Source organism: Enhydra lutris, unplaced genomic scaffold (genome assembly GCF_002288905.1).
Source record: "Enhydra lutris kenyoni isolate GAN:26980312 unplaced genomic scaffold, ASM228890v2 scaffoldscaffold54, whole genome shotgun sequence".
NCBI lineage: Eukaryota > Metazoa > Chordata > Mammalia > Carnivora > Mustelidae > Enhydra > Enhydra lutris.
This window is the reverse complement of record NW_019154138.1, coordinates 9187850-9211037: the sequence shown is the minus strand read 5'-3', so window position 1 is coordinate 9211037 and position 23188 is coordinate 9187850. Positions and strand designations below refer to the sequence as shown.

Below are 23188 nucleotides of genomic sequence, written 5' to 3'. Positions count from 1 at the left end.
GACCAGGGCCTGGGCTGAAGATCCCACGGCTGGCGGGGCCCGCATGTAACCCAGCCCCACCGCTTGGACACTGAGGATGGCACAGGAAGGTCAGCCTGAGCCGGGGCCAGGGTCTCCCCCGTCCGCGGTATGGCTACTGAGGGCCCCTGTCAGGAGGCCTGACCACTCACTCTATCTTCCTGAGCTCGGGCAGCCCGGGGAGGATGGCAGCTAGGTGCTGGGCACCGAAGTCTCCAATCTGGTTGTGGCTCAAGCTTGGGGAGAGAACAACAGGAGGACTGGAACCATCCGCCTGCCCCCCATGTCATTTTGTCCACAGCCCCCCTCTCAGCACAGAATAGGCAGTGATGTCTAGAGAGAGGCCCCAGCTCACACTGAGCCAGGCCCCTCAGCCCATCTGAGATGAGGACTTCCGACCCTTGTCTTCTGTTTACAGGATGTTCTCCCTGGTGTCTGACCTGAATCCCTCTTGCTGCAACCCAGTCTCACATCCCATCTTGGGGTTTCCTGATGGTCTAGGCCTGGGGTTGTGAAGGGGGAAGCGGGTGAAGGCACAGGGATGAGGCTGGGCAGAGCATACTCTATCAAGGATCCCCTTGCTTTTCCCGTCTCGCCCTGCCCAAGTTGTCTTGGGTTGGGGGACAGAAAGGCAACTCACCCTAGCTCCTTCAAGCTGCTGGCAGCTCTGAGAGCCTCCAAAAGCTGGAGGCAGCCGACGTCACAAATACCGTTCCTGCTCAGCCTGGAGAAGCAGAGGCCTTGGTCAGGAGCAGAGGCCCAGGCCTTTGACGGTGCTAGGTTAGGTTTGCAAAGCTTTTACACACCAGGAACCCATATGTTGAACTTCAGGGGTTGGGGAGGGGGACAGGTAAGGTGGGGATGACTGTACCCGGAGTCCAGATGAGAAAACTGAGCCCAGGGAGGAACCATGACTGGCCACGCACTGCTGGTGACTCCCAGGCAAAGCGGAAACGCAAGCCCAGAGCTCCCTGCTCCCCCGGGCCCAGGAGCCATGGCCACACTGTTTCGTCTGGCCAGTCTCTGCCTCAGCCTCCATGTCATGGAACGCCCGGGCCACCCTGGCTCATGGCCAGTCTCATGGGGCTCCATAATCCAGGCAAATCATTTCTCCCTGGCACAGGTGTTCTAAGTGATGCAAACACTGGGCTTTTCCATAAAACCGGTTTATTGACCTTTTCTGCACCCTGACCTTGCCCTGCCCCCATGAGTGGCGAAAACCCAAACCCAACAAACCACAGGAGGCAAACTCTTGGCCCCGTGTCAAGGATCTGAAGGTTGTTTTGTTTTCCTTCTTTTCACAAATTAAACTTTAGGGAAGTGCCTTTCTGAGAATTAATTTTGGATGAAATGACCTAGTCCTATCTGATACACTTCTCCGAACTCTCTGACCTCATCTGTCATGCACTCTAGGCAGCCATGTGGGGGAGGAGGCTCGGGGAGACACAAAGTCTCTTGGGTTTATCTGTAGTCACCGCATTTTATATTTTGCAAAATCCCAAGAAAAGAATGTGTTATATCTGTTAATCAAGGTGGCCAGGGGCCCACAGAGAGAATGTCAAGGTCACCAGATCAGAGACCATACCGTCATTACTGACCCCCAGGATTGGTATTACTTGGGAGCTTGTTAGAAATGCAGAATCTAGGCAGCGCAAGCTCGTGGAATCAGAAATGTGAACGAGCACACCGGGAGAACGGTGCACATTTAGGGCTGTTCCAGGATTCGGGCCCAGCCCCTGGCGGTCACTCCTATAGCAGGAGGGAGCTGGTGGCAGCGGAAGGCAATAGCGGTGGGCACTGACCTGGGGGGGCAGCAAGGTGCCCAGGACGGGAGTCATGGAGGGTCCTCAGGGAAATGCCTCTAGTGCTTCCCTGGGCGGGCAGTCCCCACAGACCCCGGGTGTGTCCTCCCACTCATTCCCATGGGGTCACTGGGCCACTCACCGGAGGCTCCGCAGGACGCTCATGTGGCTTAGTCCCTGGGTGAGCAGGGCCAGGGCGGAGCTGCCCAGCGGCAGATGGCTGAGGCTGGAGGAGAGGAGACCAGAGGAGGACATCATTGGGGTTGGGTCCCCGGTAGAGACCAAGGCCCCATCCAGTCTGCAGGCCTTGGTGCTCGGCAATCCCCAAGGACCTCCAAGATAGCCATTTACATCCACACGGAGTAGACATATTGTATAAAACAAAACCGCGTGAGGCATCCAAAGGCCATTTCTCTGCAGGAGTGAAGGCCACCCAGGCAGCAGGTCTGTGTTCCGAAGCACACGGGACCCAGACTGCTGACCAGGCATCCTAGCAGCCCCAGAGGGGGCATACCCTTGAGGCTGAGCACTGAGCTTGGGTCCTGAGAGGTAGAACTCTCTCATCCCCATTTTGCAGATGAGGCACACTGAGGCTCAGAGCATGACTAGAGAGCTTATTAAAGGCCACACAGAAAGCAGAAGCAACGGAACAGAACCCAAGGCCATAGGACTCCCGTTCCTGAACCCCAAGCATATGTCACCCCTGGGATCACACTCCTTCAGGCCCCTACCCGGGGCAGGAGAGGGGAATAATAATAATAATAATAATAATAATAATAATAATAATAATAATAGGAGCCAGTACTTGCAGAGTGTGAACTCTGTGCCAGGCTCTGTTCTAAGGACTTGATATGTATTATCTCATTTAATCCTTGCCACACCCTTAGGAGGTAGGTACAGCTATTATTGCCAAAGTTAAGACGGGAAGAAAAGCACAGAGAAGTAATTTGCCCAAGCTTACACATTCAGAGGCATCCTGGTCTGCCTAGAATTGAGGGGGGCTCCAGGATGGGCAACTCTCAGCCCCAGGGAAACTGGGACAGCAGTCATCCTACCAAGGGTTGAACCCAGGTGGCATGGCTCCTAACCAGGGGCCATACCCCTGACTCTTCGGCCAGAGATGGGGCAGGTAGAAGAGGTTAGCTGGTGGCAGGGAGGAAACACTCAGAAATGACACTCAGATCTGAAACGGGCAGAGGCATCTGCCCCTCTCTTCATTATGCCCCCTTTAGAGCTGGGGTGGCCAAGCAGATGAGAGGTAAAGAGAGTGGCACTAGTTGCCTGGGAAACCAGGGACAGGTCACACATCTGTCCTGTTCTCTGTGGTACCTCCAGCCCCAGGTCCTGGTAAACACCTGTTAAATGCATGCATGAGCCAATCAACGATCTCACTGGGCCTCCAACACTCCCTCTCCCTGTCCCCATCCAACAAAAGCTTCCAAAAGCTAAGCAGAGGTGAAGGCACATGGAGGGAGGACAAAGAAACAGCTTGGGAGAAAGACACGTGGGTCCTCTGGTCAAACGTCTCTCTGATACCATCCACGCCCCAGTCCCCAGGACAAGCAGAAAGGGACAAAGTGGGAGAATTCTACTGTTACTGGGCAAAAAGTCAGAAGGCTACTTTTAAACCATATTCAACACATATGTTGAAAAAATCTGGAAGCAAATTCACACACTGCTCCTTCAGAGCAGTTTCCCCAGGGGGTGTCACTGCCAGAGGATTTCGTGTCCTTTGTTACATATTTCTGTAATTACGGAACTTTCTATAACCGGGGTATATTTTTGGTCATCAGAGAAACTTAGAGATTAACAGTAGAAAACACTGTGTAAAAGGTTCTGTCTAGATACTGATATGTCTGGGCACAGTGGGGGGGGGGGCTGTCCTTCACACTGAGACTATCTCTGCTCTTGTTGGAACCCGGTGACTTCCAAAGTATAGATGAGAATAAAAACACTGCCAGTTCCCAAGGAAATGATTGTAAACAAAGAGCGGTGGACAGCTGTGCGTCTTATCTGCCCACAGTCTGTTTCCCCCATTTCTGACAATAGCATCCAGAAACACCACAGGCCCCCCAAGTGCAGACAGTTGGGTGGGCATGTGACCCAGATCTGGCCACTCGGAAGCTTGTATGCTTAGATCCCCAGTGCTTGGCTTAGGGGTGGGCATGTGACCTGAGCTGGTCCAGTGAGAATCATCTAGAGTCTATAACTACAGAGACATGACAATACGCTCCCTTTCTGTGAAGCTGGTAGAGAGGAAGCCTGCCACCCACAGAGACCACCTGCCTGAGAATGAAGTCAAGATAGGGGTGGGGACAGGGCAGAGAGAGAGAACCAATACAGAACCCCTGGATACAGCCATGCCTGAAGTTAGCTGCCTTCTAATTTCCTGTGGCATGAGCCAGTTAGTGTCTGGCTTGGGTCAGCGTGAGCGAGGATTTTATTTCCAGGGATCAAGCATTCTGACGGCACTCAGCCAGGTAAGGGAGTAAAAGAGGGTAATTTGGCTCATCTGTATCCATCCAGGGATGTCACAGCTTGTGTTCACAAGAGAGGAAAAGGTTCCTAGGCTCCCAGCTCCTCCCCACCTTCCTCCCTCCCCATCACCACCACCACCGCCACCACTTACTCGAGCCTCTTCAGCCAGCACATCCCCTCAAGGACCGCCATCAACACTTCGGTGTCCTTCTCAACAAATGGGTTGTTGGATAAGCTGGAGGGGCCAAATACGAGGTGAGTGTTAGCCAAGGCTTCCCGGCTCCTGGAGCTGAGCTATCTCACTAGCCACCTGCATCTCTTAGTGCCCTCAGTGGGGGCAACTCGGGGTCTGCAGATCTCGGACCACCCTCTTTGTCCAGGCCCCGCCGGGGCACTCCTGGCTCAAGGGCTGGGCTTTGGGGTTCCTGAGGAGGGGGCATGGCCGTTGGCCTTTGGCTGTCTCAGAGGATCCAGCTGAGAAAGGATGCCTCGGGTGAGGGCTGCGAAAGAGGAAGCCAGGGCCAGGGGACACATGGACACACACGTGCAGTGATCCCTTCGACCCCATAGACCCCCTGGCAGAGAAGGGCGATGACCCCCATTTTACATTTCACGTGAAATGTAAAGACAGACAGGCATGGTTACTCATCCTGGATCACTCGGAGCCAGCGGTAAGCTGGGACCAGGAAGGCAGTGCTCAGCCTTCCCAGGCCACACCCAGGATTGCTGGGCTTCATCAGGGAGCCAAGAGACAGGCCGAAGTCTCACCACCCACCTTACCAAAGGCCTAGCTCTCCCCGCCACCCCTGCCCTCGGCTGGGCCATCCCTTCCCAGATCCAACCACCCCCCACCCCTCTGCCACCTCTGCGACTCACTCCAATTCCTCCAGGTGGTGGCAGTGGCTCAGACCAGACGTCAGGTGGGCCAGGCCCTCAGAGCTCACACAGCTGGAGGTCAGCCTGGTGGGGGTCAAAGGCAGAAGGTCAGGCAGGGACTCAAGGCCTTGAGAGCTCTAAGTGTTGCTAGCAGAGGCCAAGGAGGAGGGGTGAGGCAGGGGGGAAGGTACCCTCCTTCCCTTCATAAATCTCCCCCACCTTGGAATCATTAAGCTTAGATACAGCCTGGACCAGTGGAGTATTTCCCTAAACCGTACTCAGATAGCAACTTCACCGCCTATGCCACAGTCGGGCCTCACTGTAAGTCTAGCTAGCGATGGGCTTTTACCACGAGCTCTGCATCTTTATTTAAACCACAAAGCTGAGTAGCAAGTATTAGAGAGGTGTTCAAGATACAATTGGCCACAAAAGGACACTTGCTCCCGGATGCAATCACTTGGTTTAAAGGAGAATTAAAAGTGAGAAAAGCTTCATTTTGCAACCATCGTACTGACGTTGGATTGAGGCAAGCCTTCTCGGCGAGGGTGGAAATCGGCAGACGACAACGTAAGAAAGGACAGGATTTTCTACAGCGTCTTAAAGTGTCTCCCTCCAAGATACGGGTTAATTAGAAAGGGGAAAACAGTAGCTTTGCAGGGGAAGAAAGCCGGCAGACACTCCCACCTTCAGCGGGGAATCACAGTTATTACTGCCAGTCTGGGGTGGGGGCGGGCGGGGGGGGGAGAGACAAAGTGTGCCTCCCCGAAGAGAACACAACACCACCTCTGTGAGTTTCTGCCCCAGAGGCAGGACCTAAACCTCAACTTGAGGGAACACTGAAGCCAAACAGAGGGAAAATCAACGACAAAATCACTGAGATGTAAATGTCATGACAATATCGTGCAAGACAAAGAGGGCCTGAGGACCGTTCCAAATTGGAGACAAAAGGCAAATGACAATTAAGTGTAGCGCGTGATCCTACGTAGAATCCAGGACTGGGGGAAAAAATGTGACAAACAACATGACTGGGACATTTGGCAAAATTGGAATATGAACGGTAGTTTTGATAACAATAGTGCATGGATGTTAACTTTCCTGCATTTTATATGTTTACTGGATTACAGGAGGGAATGTTCTTGTTCTTAGGCAATTCATTGAAATAGCAAAGGGTGAAGGGGCACGTTTATGCAACTACTTTCAAATGGCTCAGAAAAAGAGGGAGGGAGGAGAGCAGAAGGGAGGGGTCAGGAAGGAGGGAAGAAGGGAGAAAATACATTGACAAGGGGTGAATTTGGGAAAATGATATATGGAACTGCTTCTAGGTCTTCTGTTCATTTGCAGTTATTTGCAAATAATAAAGGAAAAAAAGGAAAAAGAGGAAATCACTCTTGCCATGTGGCAATGTGGATGACCACACACCCTGCCATCATTTCCTGGCCTCAAGGAGTCCCAGCCCCTGGGGTGGGGAGGGCAGGAAGTGTGCGGGCAGAGCACAGCTCTCCTCTGCATACCTGAATGTCTTCAGCTCAGACAGGGACCGAAGGAGGCTTTGCAGCAGCAGAGAACTGGTGTCACAGAGGTTCACCTGGGACAAGCTGCAAAGGCCAGAGCACATTCCAGAGGATTTCAGGTTGGATGCTCCTCAGGGATCATCCAGCATACACAGGCGGGGAGCCCAAGAGAGGGGAAAGAACCACCCAAGAGCTCGCAGTGGGGGCACCTAGGCCACCCTGGGGTTCTTCCCCCACTGGCCAAGTGTGATTCTCTCCTGCTTGGGGAAGCAAGAAGGCCAGAGAAAGTAATGTTACCCCAGGCTCTGCTCATTCCCATGCTGACCATATCCTGGATTGGTCAGCTTTTCCCATGTGGCCTGGTTGGGGCACTGGGGGGTGACCAGAGAACTCAGGGCCCTAGCTGGTATTTCAGGACTCTGACCTGAGCTGCTGCAGCCTGGCACATGTCTCCATCAGCTGCCAGACAAGAAGGTTGTGGTGGGTCCCAAGGTCACAGTGAGCCAACCTGGAGGTAGATAGGGAGGCAGAGGTTTCTGAACACCTGGGTCACTGCTGGGGACTCAGTCACTGCCTAGAAGGAGCTTACCTTTGAGGGGTAAATAAACACGAATGAAATAAAGTCCCACAATTTTCTATTCAATTATGGCAAGTGCTATGAAGAAGTCCAGATGAGGCAGCTGGTATGGCTGTGCAGGTTGTTCACTGCACAAGGGGACCCACCTAAGGAGGTGAGTTGGGGCTGATATCCAGCTATGGTCTGATTCTCAGAATGTACACAGGCAGGGCTGCATTCATTCAAAAGGGGTGACATTTTAATTTCCAAAATGATCTGTATGGATTAGGATGCTGTGAATCCAGCCATCTGTAACGGTGGATCATGGGAGAACTTGACTATGGCTGGGAGTTCAGAGGGACTTTCCTGAGGTGGTTGTATTTCCGCTGAGACTTGAAGGATAAGGGAGAGCTAACCAGGTAAAGGAGGAAGAAGGAAGGAGAGGAGAGAACATTCTGGTCCAGCGATAGCCTTTGCAAAGGTCCTGAGGTCAAAGAGAGCAAGGTGGTGTTGGGGGAACTGAAAGGTGGTATGGATGACTAGAGCTGAGACTGAGGTTTGGGGTGGGGTTGGGCAGGCTGGGCCAGACTTCTTTGGCCATGTAGACACTCTGGATATCAAAGGACTCTAAGCAAGGCACGAGACTCATTGATCAAAAGCAACAGTTATCCCCACCCCTGGCCCATCACCAGCTACCTCCTGGGGGCCCAGGTACTAGGTCCTACCTGAGGGCCACGGCCTCTGGGTTCTCCTGACGTGGAAACTCCAACTGGAGAAAGAACTGCTGCTGGGTCTCTGAAATGCTGAGGAGAGAACCGGTAGCCAGCTCGAGGTGCACAGCAGCTTTCCCGTGGAGGCTGAACTCCACCCAGGGCTGCCAGTCTACTGACTCTGAGCTCCCAGACCCAGGAGCCATCTGGACCTAGGTCAGTGGGACTCCACAGCCTTTGCTCTTAACTACTCCACGTCATTCTGTCACCTCTAGTCCTAGAGCCACAGTGTGTGCTGACTGTAATCCAGGGGTCACTTCCAGACAATCAGTGTGGACGCCCAGCTGTGTCTACCTGGGATCCAGCAGCTCTTTGTCTTAATTCTGTGGCTGCCTTCCTCTCTCTGGCCCTGTGGCTTGATTACTGCACAAGTCCCAACAAATATGTGTAGCCCCTGCCATCTTGGAGATCCAGAGAATTTGCTAGTAACACAGCTACTACCCCACAAGGCCAGACACTGACGTCTAGGTGAGGGACAGTCCTAGTGGTCATGAAAAGAAGAAGAATTCTGAGGGGCCTTCTCCCTCCACTCACCTTATTTCAGTGATGTTGCCTGAGGCCTGGGTGCAGACTTCTAGCAGGGCGAGCACCCCGGCTGTGCCGACCCACGGCTCCTCCACCCTGTTGCAGAAACAGAAGGAGATGAAGCTCCCCTGGAGTGAGCTGGGGTGGGGGGGCAAGGGCAGGGCTCAGACGCTTTTTGGCTTTGCTTATTTAAAAACTATAAAATTACACAACTAGGCACAAGCATCAAACAGGAAACTAACAACACCCTTGCTCTGACAGTTACTGCAACAATCCCAACGGAAAATATTCTTTTTTTTTTTAAACAGCAGTTTTAGGCTTAAGGAAAGGTCCATATAGCGTTGCATGGCAAAGACAAGGAAAAACAATCCTATATAGAACATCCCCATTTTGTATTTAAAAAAGGAAAAAAATATGTATGGAAAGAGAAGAAAACATGGATAGAAACAGGGAAACGGGCGCCTGGGTGGCTCATTCAGTTAAGCGTTTGCCTTCAGCTCAGGTCATGATCCTAGGGTCCTGAGATCGAGCCCCACGTTGGGTTCTCTGCTCGGTGGGGAGTCTGCTTCTCTTTCTCTCTCTCTCTCACCTTCTCTGTCCTTGTACCTCACTTGTGTTCTCTCTCTTGCTTACTCGCTCTCAAGTCAATAAACAAAATATTTTGAAAAAAAGAAATAGGAAGACAGAGATTCAAGAAAAATCTATTAAAAGTTAACAACAGTTGTTTAGATGGTAGAATTCTCATGAGTGGTTTCTCCTCTTCTTCCTTAGTTTCCAATATTTTTCCGGACTTTTTACAATGTGCGTGCATTAATTTAGAAGCAGGAAAAAAAAAGAGTTGTTTAAGATATTTCTGCTTTTGAAGTTATGTTGAGTTTTTTTTCTTTTTCAAAGTACTATTTTCTTATGTTCATCTGGATTTTCCACAAATCTCTACAACGAGGACGGATTATTTTTAGAGTACGAAAAGTTTTATTTTAAAGTGTTATTTTGGGTGAGCCAGCAATGCTGGGTAGATACCCACAAGAACTGAAGGCAGAGACACAAAGAGGTATCTGGACACCACGGTCGCAGTAGCATAAAGAACCACAGACAAAAGGTGGAACCACCCAAGGATCCACGGATGGACGGATGGACGGATGGACGGATCAACGGAACATGGTGTCTATGTACAAAGCAACATCAGTCAGCCTGGAAACGGAAGGAAATTCTGACGCCTGCTTCAATGGGGATGAACCCTGAGGCCGTGATGCGGAGTGACACAAGCCAGTCACAGACAGGACAAATCCTGCCCGATCCCACTTAGACGGGGTCCCTAGAGCAGCCCCAACTGTGGATTCAGAAGGAGAATGGTGGCTGCCGGGAGCTGGGGGAGGGGGAAGCGGGGTTGTGTGCCATGGGAGTGAAGTTTCAGTTTTCCAAGAAAAGAGCTGTAGATGCGGAACGATGAGGCTGCATTTAACACTCCTGAACTGTAGCCTTGAAGATGGTTAGGAGGATAGATTTTGTTAGGTTGGTTGTACCACAACTGAAGGAGAACGGCATCTGGGACAGCCACGAGACCTCACCAGCCTCGTCACTGGCTGTGCTGAGACGCGCTGAGCCCCGGCCATGAACTCAGTGTTTGGGACCCAGATATGTAACTGAGTCTCATGGAGCCTTCGGGTCTAAGTTCCATTCCGGGAAAGTCAGGGGTTTAGAGGGACGAACGCAGTGACGTCAGGAGGAAGCTACCGGACAGAGCCAGCCAGTGTAGACACGGCCCAGCCGGCGCTTTTGTCCACAGGTCAGTGATGTAAAAGAGGAAAGCAGGGCGGGGGCGTGTGTGACACGGACTTAGAGTCCTAAAAGCCATCACTACTCCACGCCAGTGTGCTGCTTGACTGGCTCCTGGGTCCGACGTACCAGCTGCCCCATCTGGGGACAGTGGGACCTTTTAGATCAGACTGAATCTGATTCTCCTGGGAATCCTCATTCAACGGTGATTGTGTGCAAAAGGTCCTCGTTTTTTTAAAATTCGTGGTGAAATGTTTAGGAGGCGTGTTTTACGAGATCTATAACTTGAGGACAATTTAGCCAAAAAAAAAAAGAAAAAAATGAAAAGATGAAGCAAGCATGAAGAACCCCGAACAACCGTGAAGCCCAGGAGCTCAGGACAGGAGACTCTCTACTGCTGGTAACTTCTCTGCTTTTCTGAAAAATTTATTTTCTATTTATTTGCTTTGTGATTTAAATTCACGATAGCTGACTTACAGTGTATTACTGTTTCAGACACAGAGTTTAGTGATTCTTCAGGGGCCTAGAACACCCAGTGCTCATTCCACCCCATGCCCTCCTTAATGCCTGTCACCTAGTGTCCCCGTTCTTCCTTCCCCCTCCCCTTCAGCAATCCTTTTCTGGAAGTTTTAAAATGATCCCCGTGAGCAGGCACACCCGGCATCTGCTATGTTATTGCTGACCTCAGCAGGGTGTCCTCTGCGGGTTCTTGTTTTTCTTCAGTGCCCAAGGAGACGCCCCACCTCAAGGAGGGCGGCCTCTCCGTGGGCCTGAAGGGGTTTCTGGGGCTAAAGGCAGGGTCCAAGTGGCAGGGTTGGGTACGGGATGTGGCTGGGGACACGATCCTGGGGGAGACCCATTCTCCAGGGCCCTGAGCGAGACAGTACCTGAGACTGAACAGCCCCACCGGCCACCTCAGCAGACTCAGCAGTCGCGTCAGCTGCTCCAGGCCCAGGCAGCACCGGGTCAGCCTGGGGACAGAGGTCCGTTACCGGGGTGGCTCTCACCAGGAGCCCCCGCCCCTCCCCCGCTCCCGTGGGTGGGCCCGGCGACTCACGTGAGAGCCGTGAGCTTTAGAGCCTGGTTCAGGCCGGTGGCCAGTCTGGACACATGCTCTGGCCCGAAGTTGCACTGGCTCAGCCTGTGGGCAGGGGGGAAGGGGCAGAGCCCAGGTGAGGCCTGCTGGAGCTCCTGGGGCTGCTGTCCTGCCTCCTCCCATCTCCCCTAGGGCCGTCGGGGCGCCCCACACTGAGGACAAAGGTTGGAATCGGGGCCTGAGAACAGGCCCACGATGCAGCTCCGGCTCTGGGGGCTTCTATCTCTTGAGAGAGATCACCCCGCCTACTGGCAAGAAAGGGCAGGTGTGTCTGTTATTGAGCCCGGACTCCATGCTACCAGGCCCTGGGCCAGCGTCTGGGTAACTGGAGGAGCTTGCCTTATACACAGCATCTCATGCAATTCCAACCATGTCATTTACAGGCAATCCGGTTTCAGTCCAAGTCGGCCTGACCCCAGGCCCAAACCTCCGCTGCAGCCCTCCTCCCCCGTACCCCTTTACTGCAGGCTCCCTGAGAGGGACGAGGCCTGGGATTCCTGCTGGGGCCCCACACTCCTGGCACTGTGGCCCTGGGTGGCCTGCAGATGGGCCTCACAGGGCCGGTCATGGTCATGGGACAGGGCGCTTGGGGACTTCCATGAGGCTGACATTTCAGCTGGGTAGGAAGGATTGGGAGATGTTTATCTTGGCAACTACAGGGAAGAGAGCGTCGGGCTGAGTGCCGGGTGGGAGGGAAGCTTCATCGGGCAGTGCGTGTTCAGTGAGTAAGGAGTGAAGGTCCCTTGGGCTGAATGTGTGTGTGTGTGCATGTGTGTTATGGGTGTGTTGTGGGTGTGTATGTGTGTGTTCCGTGGATGTGTGGGCGTGTATGGGTGGTGTGTGTCTGTATGGTGTGCGGGCGTGTGTGAGTTGTGTACATGCATGTGGAGTGTGTGTGTTACGTGTGTGGTGGGGTGGGGTGTGGTGTATCTGTGTACGATTTTGGGGGGGTGAGGAGGACCATGATAGGAAGTGGCACCCAGATCAGACTGAGGGAGAAGAGACCAAGCTAGACCAAGCTAAGGAATCTGAAACTGATCCTGGGGGCAATGGGGAGCCACGGGAGGGCTTAGCGCGCTGGAGTGACACCATCCCAAGTGTGCTGGGAAGATCCCTCTGGGTGCCGTGAAGTGAAGGGATTGGAGGAGGCCTGGTCAGAGGCAGGGGCCTAGTTCAGAGGCCATGATCCCAGAGGAAGAAAGACATACAGAGGAAGTGACCCGAGGTGGTGGTAGTTAGGCTGAGAGAGAGAACACCCGAGGCTCCCAGCAACTGACACAGGGCTCAAGTGAACCAGGCCCTTGACAGATCCTTTGTATATATTGACTCCTTTAAGCCTCGTAATAACACTAAGAGCTAAGACACTAAGGTCTTAACTATTATTACCCTTTTACAGATGAAGAACTGAAACACAGAGAAGTTAAGTCACTTGTTCAAGGTCACACAGCTGGCAAATGGTAGAGCTCGGATTTACCCCCAAGTGGCTCGATTCTGAGCTCTTAACCATGATACTCAGAAGCCTCCAGGCTTAGAGTTTAGCCAAGGCTAAGAGGTATCCCTGAACGTGAAGGCTGGCCTAAGGATTGGGGGTGTGGGCATGTCGGGAGCAGATCTGGGGGTCGCAAACCCAGACAGTGAACGTGAAGCAGGGTGTCCAAAGGAGGAAAGGGCCGAGAGAAAAAGGAGGCATGGAAGCTGCCCTAGGGTCAGCTTCCTCTTCCCCACTCCCACCCCTTGACCCCACACCCCAGACCAGGACTTACCTGAGGGTCTTCCCGGCCTCCTCCTGTCTGGAGAAGTGGATCCAGAAGCTCTGCTCAGAGCCCAGGCTGCGGAGAGAAGGGTGTGGGGAAGCTGGAAGCCCAGCTTCCAGAGCCCTAGACACCAGGGGGTGCAGGAGGGAAGGGGGCTGGGCCCACAGGGACAAGGGTGGGTGCAGAAGGCGAGACCACAGGAGACCCCCCCAACCCATTCTGTGAGGACACTGAATCCTGGCCTTTCCCACTCGGTGACCTCCCCGGTCCCCACGTCACCCAGGCCTCAGAGGATGAAAACCATGGTCCTCCATTCAGGGAACCCTGAGACTCAGAGACGGCTGCAAGTTGCCCCAAGTCACACAGACAGAGGACTGCTAAGCACGGCAGTCTTGCTTCTCCCCGCCGTGAGCAGTGGCACCGATGTCTTACTTCACAGAGGCCTCCTGGACGCGTGGGCAGGAGGGGAGAATCTTCACCAGGCCCAGGACACTTTCTAGGGAGATGCTGTTGTGACTCAGGCTGGAAGAGAAATGAGGTTCAGGATGAGTGGTGGGTAGAGGCAGCACCTCAGGGCAGCCCTGCCCAGTCCCCCTTGTCTCCTCTCCTCTGGTTGTCATCTCTGGGAGGACAGTCCTCAATGTCCAAGCGTCCACTCTCCCGGAGCAGACATTGAGGTCCAGAGCGAGGCCAGAGGGCACTCTCCCCAGATGGGCAGGACGGGCACCCGGCCCTGTGTCCTCAGGAGCTGCACCCACTGAGGCTGACACAGGCTTGGCGGGGCCAGGCTGACAGCTCAGGGGCTCAGGGACATCCAGAGTCCAAAGCTCAGTTGCCTAGCAACCCGCTATATCTGGGCTCTGGTCGCTAGTCTCCCAGATCACCTGGGAGATCGGCTGAGAATATGGGTGACTTCCCAGGGACCCTCCCTGCTGTGGGGACATCTCTAAATCTGTGTCCTGCAGATTTAGTCAGAGGGGCTTCAGGGACAGGAGGGACTAGAAGCCAGGACAGCTGAGACCCTGGGTCAGTGGGTTAGCCACTGTCACTTCGCCGTCCCAAAGTCAGCCTGGGTCACCATGCTGTAGTCACAGCCTCTCCTGGATGTCTGGTGGGGGCTCCGCCTAGCGTGGGGGCGGGGGCTCTTCCTCCTGGCTGTCCCCCAGGCTGCTCTTCACTTACTCAAGCGAACCGGAGACAGGCAACTGAGGCAGACATTGCAGAAGGCACCCGAGCCCGTCATCACCCAGCATGTTGGCTGAGAGGCTGCAAGGGGCAAGAAGAAGAGGTCGTCAGCAGTTCGATGTGCCCTCCAGCCAGAGACCGTTCTCCACAGTCCCCATCACCGCCACTGGAGACCACCATGCCCACCCCCACCGCACCGTCAGCGCCAGCACCCCAGAACAATTGCCTGGGGACACAACAGCTCTGCACTGCCCCCATCAGGTGCTGAGGACCTGCACACACGCACACACACGCGCGCACACACACCTACCCTCCTCCGGTGCCGCCCAGGCATGTGCTCCCATGCTCCTCTCCCTCCTCCCACGCCCCAACTTACTCCAGCTCGTTGAGGTTTTCACATTTGCTCAGCAACCAACACAGCGGCTCCACGTGCTCTTGACTGAGGCCACAGCCCGTGAACCTGCTGGAAGAGGGGCAGCAAGCCCAGGGGTGGGGGGGGGCACTGAGCCACTCAAACCTGCTCTGCCCGCCCTGGCTTGTCCTGGGTGTGGCCTCCAGCTCCCATGGGACCTCAGCCAAGGCTGGATTCTATGGAACTCTCTGTCATCCACCACTTTCCCCTCCGGCACAGCAGATCCCACCTGGCACCCCCTGGGCTCCTTCTGGGGAGGTGGTTCTCAGACAGGGATCCCAGCCGCACCCGCATCACTTGGGAACTATTTCAGATGCAAATTCTATTCTAGAACTGGGCCCAGACCTACTGAATCAGAAACCATAGGGCCAAGGATCTCTTGGTGGTTGATTCAAGCTCAAGTTGGACAGCTCCAGCCCTGGGGGTCACGTTAATGAACAGACATGCGGGGTGGGGAGGGAGATAAGAAGTGTGATGCCTGCTCTTGCCTTTGACATTGGAATTGAGGTGAAGGGGATTCAGAGATACCAACTTCCAGTTACAAAATAAGTCAAGGGGATGATGTAAAGCATAAGATGAAAAGTAGAGCATCGTGAATATAGTCAACAATACTGTAATAACATTGTACGGTGACAGACGGCGACTGTCCCCATCATGGCGAACAATGCCTAACGCACAGAGCTGTCCAACCATTAGGTTGTACATCTGCAACTAACACAATGTTGTAGGCCACCTCTACTCTAATAAAAATGAATAAATAGCCACACACAGATTTAACAGTAAATCTGCCTTTGGAAGGTCTAAATTAAGACTACACAGTAAGGTAAAAGAAGGACCTATCATCACCAGCTAACAACTAAAAAAAAAAACAAAAAGAAACCCCAAAAAACAGGGAAAAAGAAGAAGAATCTTAAAATCAGAAAGTACCTAAAATCAGTATCTCGAATTTTTTTTTAAAGATTTATTTATTTATTTGGCAGAGAGAGAGATCACAAGTAGGCAGAGAGGCAGGCAGAAAGAGAGGGGGAAGCAGGCTCCCTGCTGAGCAGAGAACCCGATGTGGGGCTCGATCCCAGGACCCTGGGATCATGACCTGAGCTGAAGGAAGTGGCTTAGCCCACTGAGCCACCCAGGCGTCCCAGTATCTCAAATTTTTAATTGCTGTTCCTCTCCTTCCTGATTGTCCCCCATTCCCAAATTCCTTATTATACTATTATTTACTTCCTATTTTTAAATCAGCTCATTCTTTTCACTGGATGCATTTATTGCAAAAGGAAACCTCATATCATTCGCTCAGGTAGAAAAGGGGCATGGATGCCACAAACAGACCACAGGGATAAGGACATGTGAAATGAAAGCCAAATATCATCCTTAAGTTTGAGCCAGAATGTACTGGCTGACGGCTCTCCCCCTTGATTAAGAACGGGACTCAGCAGGGCGCCTGGGTGGCTCAGTGGGTTAAAGCCTCTGCCTTCGGCTCAGGTCATGATCTCAGGGTCCTGGGATTGAGTCCTGCATCGGGCTCTGCTCAGCAGGGAGCCTGCTTCCCTCTCTCTCTCTGCCTGCCTCTCTGCCTACTTGTGATCTCTGTCAAATAAATAAATAAAATCTTTAAAAAAAAAAAAAAAGAACGGGACTTAGCAAGTGTTAGAACCGCGCTGAAGTCAGGCCAACCCCCCACCCAGACTTCCGCTTGGCCTTAATCAGATTGAGAATCAAAAAGGGAATAATGACCTCACGAAGGGACTCGGGTGATGTTGTACTACCATACTTGTGCCCAACCTCCTGAAAAATCCTCTCATCCTGGTCTCTGTCCTGCATTTTGGAAACTGTGGGGTTAGAAACAATCCAGGCATTTGAGAAGTCAGGGGTAGCATTGGCCTCGGGCAGGAGGTGGGAAACTATGGCCCAGGGCCGTCTGGTTTTTGCAAAGCTAAGAATAATTTTTTCCATTTTTCAAATGGTGGAGAAAAAAAATCAAAAGAAGGCGACTTTCTGACACACGCACGACACACAAAATGCCAGTCTCCACGTCTATAAACGTGTCTCACCAGCACGGGGGGCGTGGGGGCATCGCTTTACCTACTGTCCGCACTGCTTTCGAGCTACAATGGCGGGGTCGAGTGGCTGTCAGAGAGATCGTGTGGCCTGCAAACCGCAAACTCCTTCCAATCTAACCTTTACGGGGAAAAGTCTGTCTGCCCTGGGCTGAGGAGCACAGTGGAATGGCCTGGGTTCGAATCCCGATGGCCCCCTTCCTGCTGTGGGATCACAGCTGTGAGGCATATGGGACACAACGTGCAGAAGGCTCTAGAATGGCATCCTGCAGATATTCAACATATCTTGATTCTCCTATTTATTGTGACTTCACAGCTGAGGAGGCTGAGGCCGACGAGAGAAGGGTCTGGTCCGAGGCATCTTGGTGAGCCAGTGGTATCCGCCCCCAGAAACGTCATCTCTGCAGGCGAAGGTTGTCCTCCACCCCATTATCCTGCCTCTGGGGCAGCACCTCCTCCCCGTCATGCCATGGAGCACAGGTCCAGGAGCCAGCTGGGCAAGGACACCCGTGTCTGGGAGTGCGACCTGCTTTACACATCGTCTCGGTTAATCCTTGCAAACAGCCTGCGATATGCTGGCTCCCTTTTCTGCTGCGGAAGCCGCGGAACACAGAGGTTAAGGAGCTCGTGCAAGGGGCCAGGCCCCATGGAGCTGGGATTAAAGCCCGGTGGGCCTGTTACAATGTCATTTTCCTTGGACCAGGCCCGTGAGCTCTGGCCTAGTCTGACAGGTCCTCCTTATGTGCCTCTGCCAAAGCCCGGCCCTCTCTGGACCTCTGCTTCTTCATGTTGAAGGAAACAAGGCTCCCTGCTGGGTCCTTTCAAGGAAATGGCCCACGGGAGGCAAGCTGTACTCTGCTCTAGGCATCCAAGAGGCGGGTCTACTTGTCCCCAGTACCTACCAGCTGCCTGGGCACGGTTTCAGGGACTTACCCACAGCACTCGCCTTCCCGCTCCTCGCTGGACCTGAAGCGCAGGGTCACGTGACACAGGGACCTGGAGCAGACAGCACCTGAGTCAGCCGCCCTTGGCCACAGCCTCAGGATGCCGCCGGGGGCAGGCGTCCCTTCCTGCAGAAGCCATGCCCCTGACTTGGGTCCCTTCCACCCACCAGACAGGGCACAACCCTCCAAGGCTAGAGCCGGTTGTCCTAGGGTGATGCCCACCTGAGATCCACCTTCCGAACCCGTGGGCATAGGCTGAAGAAGTTGGCCAGCAGGAGGGGGCTCTTCGGGGACAGCTTTGTCTGGCTTAGCCTGAGAAGGAAAGGAGCGGGGCCTTATGTAGGCAAGTTGGAGCCAAGCCAAGAGTGGGCAAGTAGCCTGGATGGGCCGGAGGGGAAGGAAAGGGAGGTCAGCGAGGCAGTAAGAAGGCAAGCAGGGACTCAAGGGGGAAAAACAGAGACTTCAAGTCAAGCAGACCTAGGTTTGAGCTCCAGTTCTGCTTACCGGCTGTGTGTCCTTGGAAGAGTCACTTAACCTCTCTGAGACTCAGCTTCCTTACCCGGAAAACAGGACTACCTGTGGGATACCTTCCTCTAGGGTGTGGTGAGGACTTAAATACATCAAGTTGGTGTACTGCCTAGCGTGATACCCATGATACCCATGCTCGTTTTATGATTATATTGTTTCTGGCCCCAAGCACAGACTTAACAGCCCAGTCCTCCTGACAGGGAGCGGGAAGCTTTAGGCCCTTGGAGCAGTTTCTCAACCCCAAATCTGGGGCTAGCTATCTATCAGATTTGGGGCTAGATAACTCGTTGTTGGGGCTGTCCAGTAGGGTGTTCACTGGCACAGCAGACCTCTACACACTAAACTCATTCGTAATTCTCCCTGTCCACTTCCCACTGCCGCGACAACTAAAAATGTCTCCACGGCCATGTATCACTGGGGAGCAAAGTGCCCCCCAGCTGGGAACCACTGTCTTAGCGAAAGTGAGATGGCTCTGTCTTGCCCTTGGAGGTGTCCTTGTCCCCTCCACTTCCCTCGCCCCATAAACCCTCCTCCACTTTTCTTGTCCATTCTACTCTCAAGACGCATCCCGAATCGACCTGCTTCTGCCCCAGCCCCACCAATCCTGGACCCACTATCTCCGACCCTACACAGCCTCTTCCCTGCTCTCATTTCCACGCTTGTCCCCCAACCCGTTCTCTACCCAGCACCCTGACTGAGCTTTTCTTTTCTTTCTTTTTTTTAAGATTTTATTTATTTGACACAGAGAGAGCACAAACAGGGGGAGCAGCAGGCAGAGGGAAAGGGAGAAGCAGGCTCCCCACAGAGCAGGGAGCCAGACTTGGGGCTCGATCCCAGGACCTTGGGATCACAACCTGAGCTGAAGGCAGATGCTTAACCAATTGAGCCACCCAGGCGCCCCCACACTGAGCTTTTGAAAACACACATCACAGGGGTGCCTGGGTGGCTTAGTCGGTTAAGTATTTGCCTTCTGCTCAGGTCATAATCCCGGGGTCCTGGGATCAATCCTGCTTCTTCCTCTCCCTCTGCCTGCTGCTCCCCCTGCTCATGCGCGCGCTCTGTCAAATAAATAAAATCTTTAAAAAAAAGAAAAAAGAAAACGAAAACACACATCACACCTCTTGTCTTTCAAGTCCCCTTGGACAAAAATCCCAAACTCCTCCCCATGGCTCCCAGGCCATGTGTGACCCGGCGCAGGTCCCTCTCTCCACCTCCCCTCCTGCCATAGTGCCCTTCTGGCTGTTCCTTGACCCTACCAAGTTCAATCTTGCCTCAGGGCCTCCTACATGCTCTTCCCTCTGTTTGGAATGCTGTTCCCTGCTCTTCACAAGCCTGGGTCCTTTTGGTCTTCCAGACCGAACCTTAGCATCCCTCCTCAGAGGCATTCCCTGATGCCCTCACCTTTGCAGGCACTCTTTTCCACATCACCTAGACAAATACCTTATCACTGTCTGAATTCGTCTTACTTGCTTATCGTCCAGCTACCTCTATTACAAGGTGAGCTCCAAGATGACGAGGACTTACTCTTTTCTCCCCCTGCCTGGCTGTGTCTCCAGCCCTCCAAACAGTGTATGGATTGAGTAGTACAAAGCATGAGCCCGAGTGAGGGGCAGGCTGGCCACCTCATTCCAAAGACAGAAGAGCTTTAGGGGTTATATGATGTGGGCATGGAGAAGTCCTTCACTGGTCCGGGGCTTCCCACCTGGTCATTTTAGCCTGCCACTTTGTATGTTCAAAGGAGCCCCTCCCGTCGTGGGGGGCCGTGCGTGGACGTGAGCTCTGCCACATCTGCCCACCTCTGAATGTCACACGGCTCCTCCGTCCCTTCCCAGTAGGACTCGGGGACAAGCAAGATCCCGGCTGCGAAGTGAGCTGCCTCGGGCATCGCAGAGAGCCTTAGCCTTAGTACTTATGTTGCTGTTATTAACGGTATGATTTAATTTCCCGTTGTATTTTTCCATCCCAGCTGCAGCTGCTTTCCCCCTGCTGGAAGAGTATTTAAAGTAAATCCTTTTTAAATTCTAACCAGTCTGCGCTGAAATTAGAAAGTGGAGTTTTAAATACTTTGGAGGATGCTGCTTCAGTTCCCCTTTGGCGGAGTTAGACGGTGACCTTTAGAAACTGGCGTGTGACAGAGACACCACCTACATCTGTCAAGTCCCTTTTGAGGAGCTGGTGACCTTTCCAGGGGTGAGAAGTACGACAGCCCATTTGCCATAGCCCCTCTGTTCCTCGACGTGCCCAGAGAACACCTGTCTTGTTGGAGCCCCAGCCCTGGGGGAGGGGTTGGGGAACAGGAGTCCCATTTCACAGATGAGGAAACTGATCACATAGTACCCACCCCCACACACACCCCAAGGTGAGAGAGGTATTAGGGAAGAGCTCCCAGATAAAATAAAAGCCCAGGAAAAATGAGTGGCGGGGAAGGAGAGGACGGCTTTGCAAGCTAAGACCTTCAGCCTAGCATAGGGAGATGGGGGAAGCGGTCTTACTGCAGCAGGCTGAGCTGGGGGAGCCGGGCTAGGTGGTGCAGCAGGGTCTCCAGGCTCTGGTCACTCAGGACCTCACAGGACAATCTGTGAAGCAAAGCATCCGAATGAGGCGGGGGAGCCTTGGGGAAATCCGGGAGTGCACCCTCGCAGCCAGAGCCCTCTGGACAGGAGCTGTCCAACACGCTCCCTCCAAACGCCGGGCCCTTGCGTTACCATTGAGGCTGGAGGAAAACAAAGGTCACACAAGTCTGGAAAGTGCTGGTTAAGCCAAACGAAATTGTTTTCCTTTGCGGCAGGACGTCTCAAGAGTCTGAGTACGCTGCTGGGCATTGTGACTTTCCCAGGGAACTCTTAATACTTTTCCCCGAATGTCACAGACTCACGGGAGCATTTTCTCGAGGGCCCTGGAGATGGGCGCTGTGCAGAAGACACTTGTTAGGAAGAGCACGACACCTTGACCCACGGTGAGATCAATGGCGGCCACTCGGCCCACAGCCGGTCAGCAAAGGGGCTGAGGTGCAGGTTAGCTGGGGTCTCGGGTTGTCCGTCAAAACCAGACCAACCAGCTGATCGCTTGTCAGGATAATCTGTCAGAACCCAGCCCACTTGGGAGAAACTGCCGACATCCAGCCTTTGGGGTCTGCTTGGGCTGCAGACCCGGGACCAGTAGAGTGTCTAAGCACCCTGCGACGTATAGAGCTTCTGCAGGGGTCTGGAGCAACCTCCCCACTCCCAGAGGCTTTTGAGCTGTGTCTTCCTTGTGCCTTCTCCCCTTCTGCCCTTTGCTGTCCCTGTTCCTGTCCCACCAGTCCCCCAGTACACAGTGTCATGACCTCTGGCTGGGTCAGTGTGGGCTTGACACTTTTTTTTTTTTTTTAAGGCAATAATAGCAACTTAACCCATTACAACATCTCACATGGAATGCAGGCAGTGCCCAGGCAGAGCAGACCTGCAGTGGTAGAATTCGGGGAGGGGCTGGATTCCCATCCCCTTCCCCAGCATCCGGTGACTGGAGTTCAGCATTAAGCACGTTGATAACAATATTCTGGTACGTAGTCCTGGCACTCTACAGTCGGCAAAGTGCTTTCATGCTATTATCCCACTTTCTCCAGCCACAGCTGAGGGAGGGGGGCCCTCAGACCCCCATCTGTGCTCAGACCACCCAGCGCTGCCGGGGGCAGCTGACACAAAGCCTCCAGCTGCAGAAGGGGAGCCACAGCAGGCAGGGACGTCCAGCTGTATCCTTGTGCCCCCTCCAGGGCCTGGCCTGGTGCCTGGTATATAGGAGGTGCTTAGCAGTTACACGACAGAAAAGAGCTTTCTGCAGCACTGGCTCCCGCACTGCTAGAAGCGGCCTGGGCGTCCATCTAGACTCTAGACGGGTGCGGCTGAGGAGCCTGTGGCACATCTAAACTATGGAGGGTTAATTTTTTTTTTTTTAAAGATTTTATTTATTTATTTGACAGACAGAGATCACAAGTAGGCAGAGAGGCAGACAGATAGAGAGAGAGGTGGAAGCAGGCTCCCTGCAGAGCACAGAGCCCGATGTGGGGCTCGATCCCAGGACACTGGGACCATGACCTGAGCCGAAGGCAGAGGCTTTAACCTACTGAGCCACCCTGGTGCCCCTATGGAGGGTTAATATTAAAAGGCACAGATATGAAAAAATAAATGGGCATGAAGGAGGGCACATGATGTAATGAGCCCTGGGAGTTACATAAGACGGATGAATCACTGACCTCCGCCTCTGAAACCAGTAATACATTATGTTAATTACTTGAATTTAAATAAAAAGTATATATACATAGATAGATAGATAGAGAAACAAAAGACACCCCCCCAAATATTTTAGGTCTGATAATGGTTTTGTGGTTATACTAAAAAAATAAACAGGGGCCCCTGGGTGGCTCAGTCAGTTAAGTGGCCAGCTCTTGGCTTCAGCTCAGATCATGATCTCAGGGTGTGAGATCAAGCCCCACTTCAGGCTCTGCGTTCAGCCCAGAGTCTGCTTCAGGTTCTTCCCCCCCCCCTCAAATAAGTAAATAAAACCTTTCAAAAAAGGGCACTTACCTTTGAGCTACATATACTACAATAACTATGGATGAAGTTAAGAGGTGTCTGGGACTTGCTTCAAAATACTGTGTGTACAGGTGTGTGCTGGGACCACGGCATGGTAATTACTGAGGAAGGCAGAGTGAGGGTCCATTCCACTACTCTCTCTGCTTTCATATATGCTCCAAAGTATCCATAATAGAAGTGTGGTTTTTTTTTTTTAATTAAAAAGTAACTTCACAGTGGGGAAACCTGACAAACACTTCCTCAGCCAGGCAGTCAAGGTCAACATCAACAGGCAGTCAAGGTCAACTTCAACAGTCCTAAGTCGACAGCCCGCGCCTCTGAGATGGGAC

The 23188-nt window shown here is 53.1% G+C and overlaps 1 protein-coding gene across 4 annotated transcripts in view; it reads right to left on the bottom strand.

Annotated features, from left to right (window-relative positions):
* The window catches only part of LOC111157348 (NLR family CARD domain containing 5), an 85296-nt gene that overhangs the window by 5743 nt on the left and 56365 nt on the right, over positions 1 to 23188 (bottom strand). For all 4 annotated transcript variants that reach the window (XM_022518680.1, XM_022518683.1, XM_022518682.1 and 1 more), the window contains 18 exons: positions 20781 to 20864; positions 17983 to 18072; positions 17750 to 17812; positions 14724 to 14810; positions 14345 to 14428; positions 13595 to 13684; positions 13172 to 13237; positions 11370 to 11453; positions 11200 to 11283; positions 8546 to 8632; positions 7967 to 8044; positions 7110 to 7193; positions 6686 to 6769; positions 5175 to 5258; positions 4450 to 4533; positions 1963 to 2046; positions 659 to 742; positions 171 to 254 (listed from right to left, as the gene is read on the bottom strand). In XM_022518680.1, the coding sequence (XP_022374388.1) occupies positions 171 to 254; positions 659 to 742; positions 1963 to 2046; positions 4450 to 4533; positions 5175 to 5258; positions 6686 to 6769; positions 7110 to 7193; positions 7967 to 8044; positions 8546 to 8632; positions 11200 to 11283; positions 11370 to 11453; positions 13172 to 13237; positions 13595 to 13684; positions 14345 to 14428; positions 14724 to 14810; positions 17750 to 17812; positions 17983 to 18072; positions 20781 to 20864 (1485 nt within the window). The remainder of the gene's footprint in view (positions 1 to 170; positions 255 to 658; positions 743 to 1962; positions 2047 to 4449; positions 4534 to 5174; positions 5259 to 6685; positions 6770 to 7109; positions 7194 to 7966; positions 8045 to 8545; positions 8633 to 11199; positions 11284 to 11369; positions 11454 to 13171; positions 13238 to 13594; positions 13685 to 14344; positions 14429 to 14723; positions 14811 to 17749; positions 17813 to 17982; positions 18073 to 20780; positions 20865 to 23188) is intronic.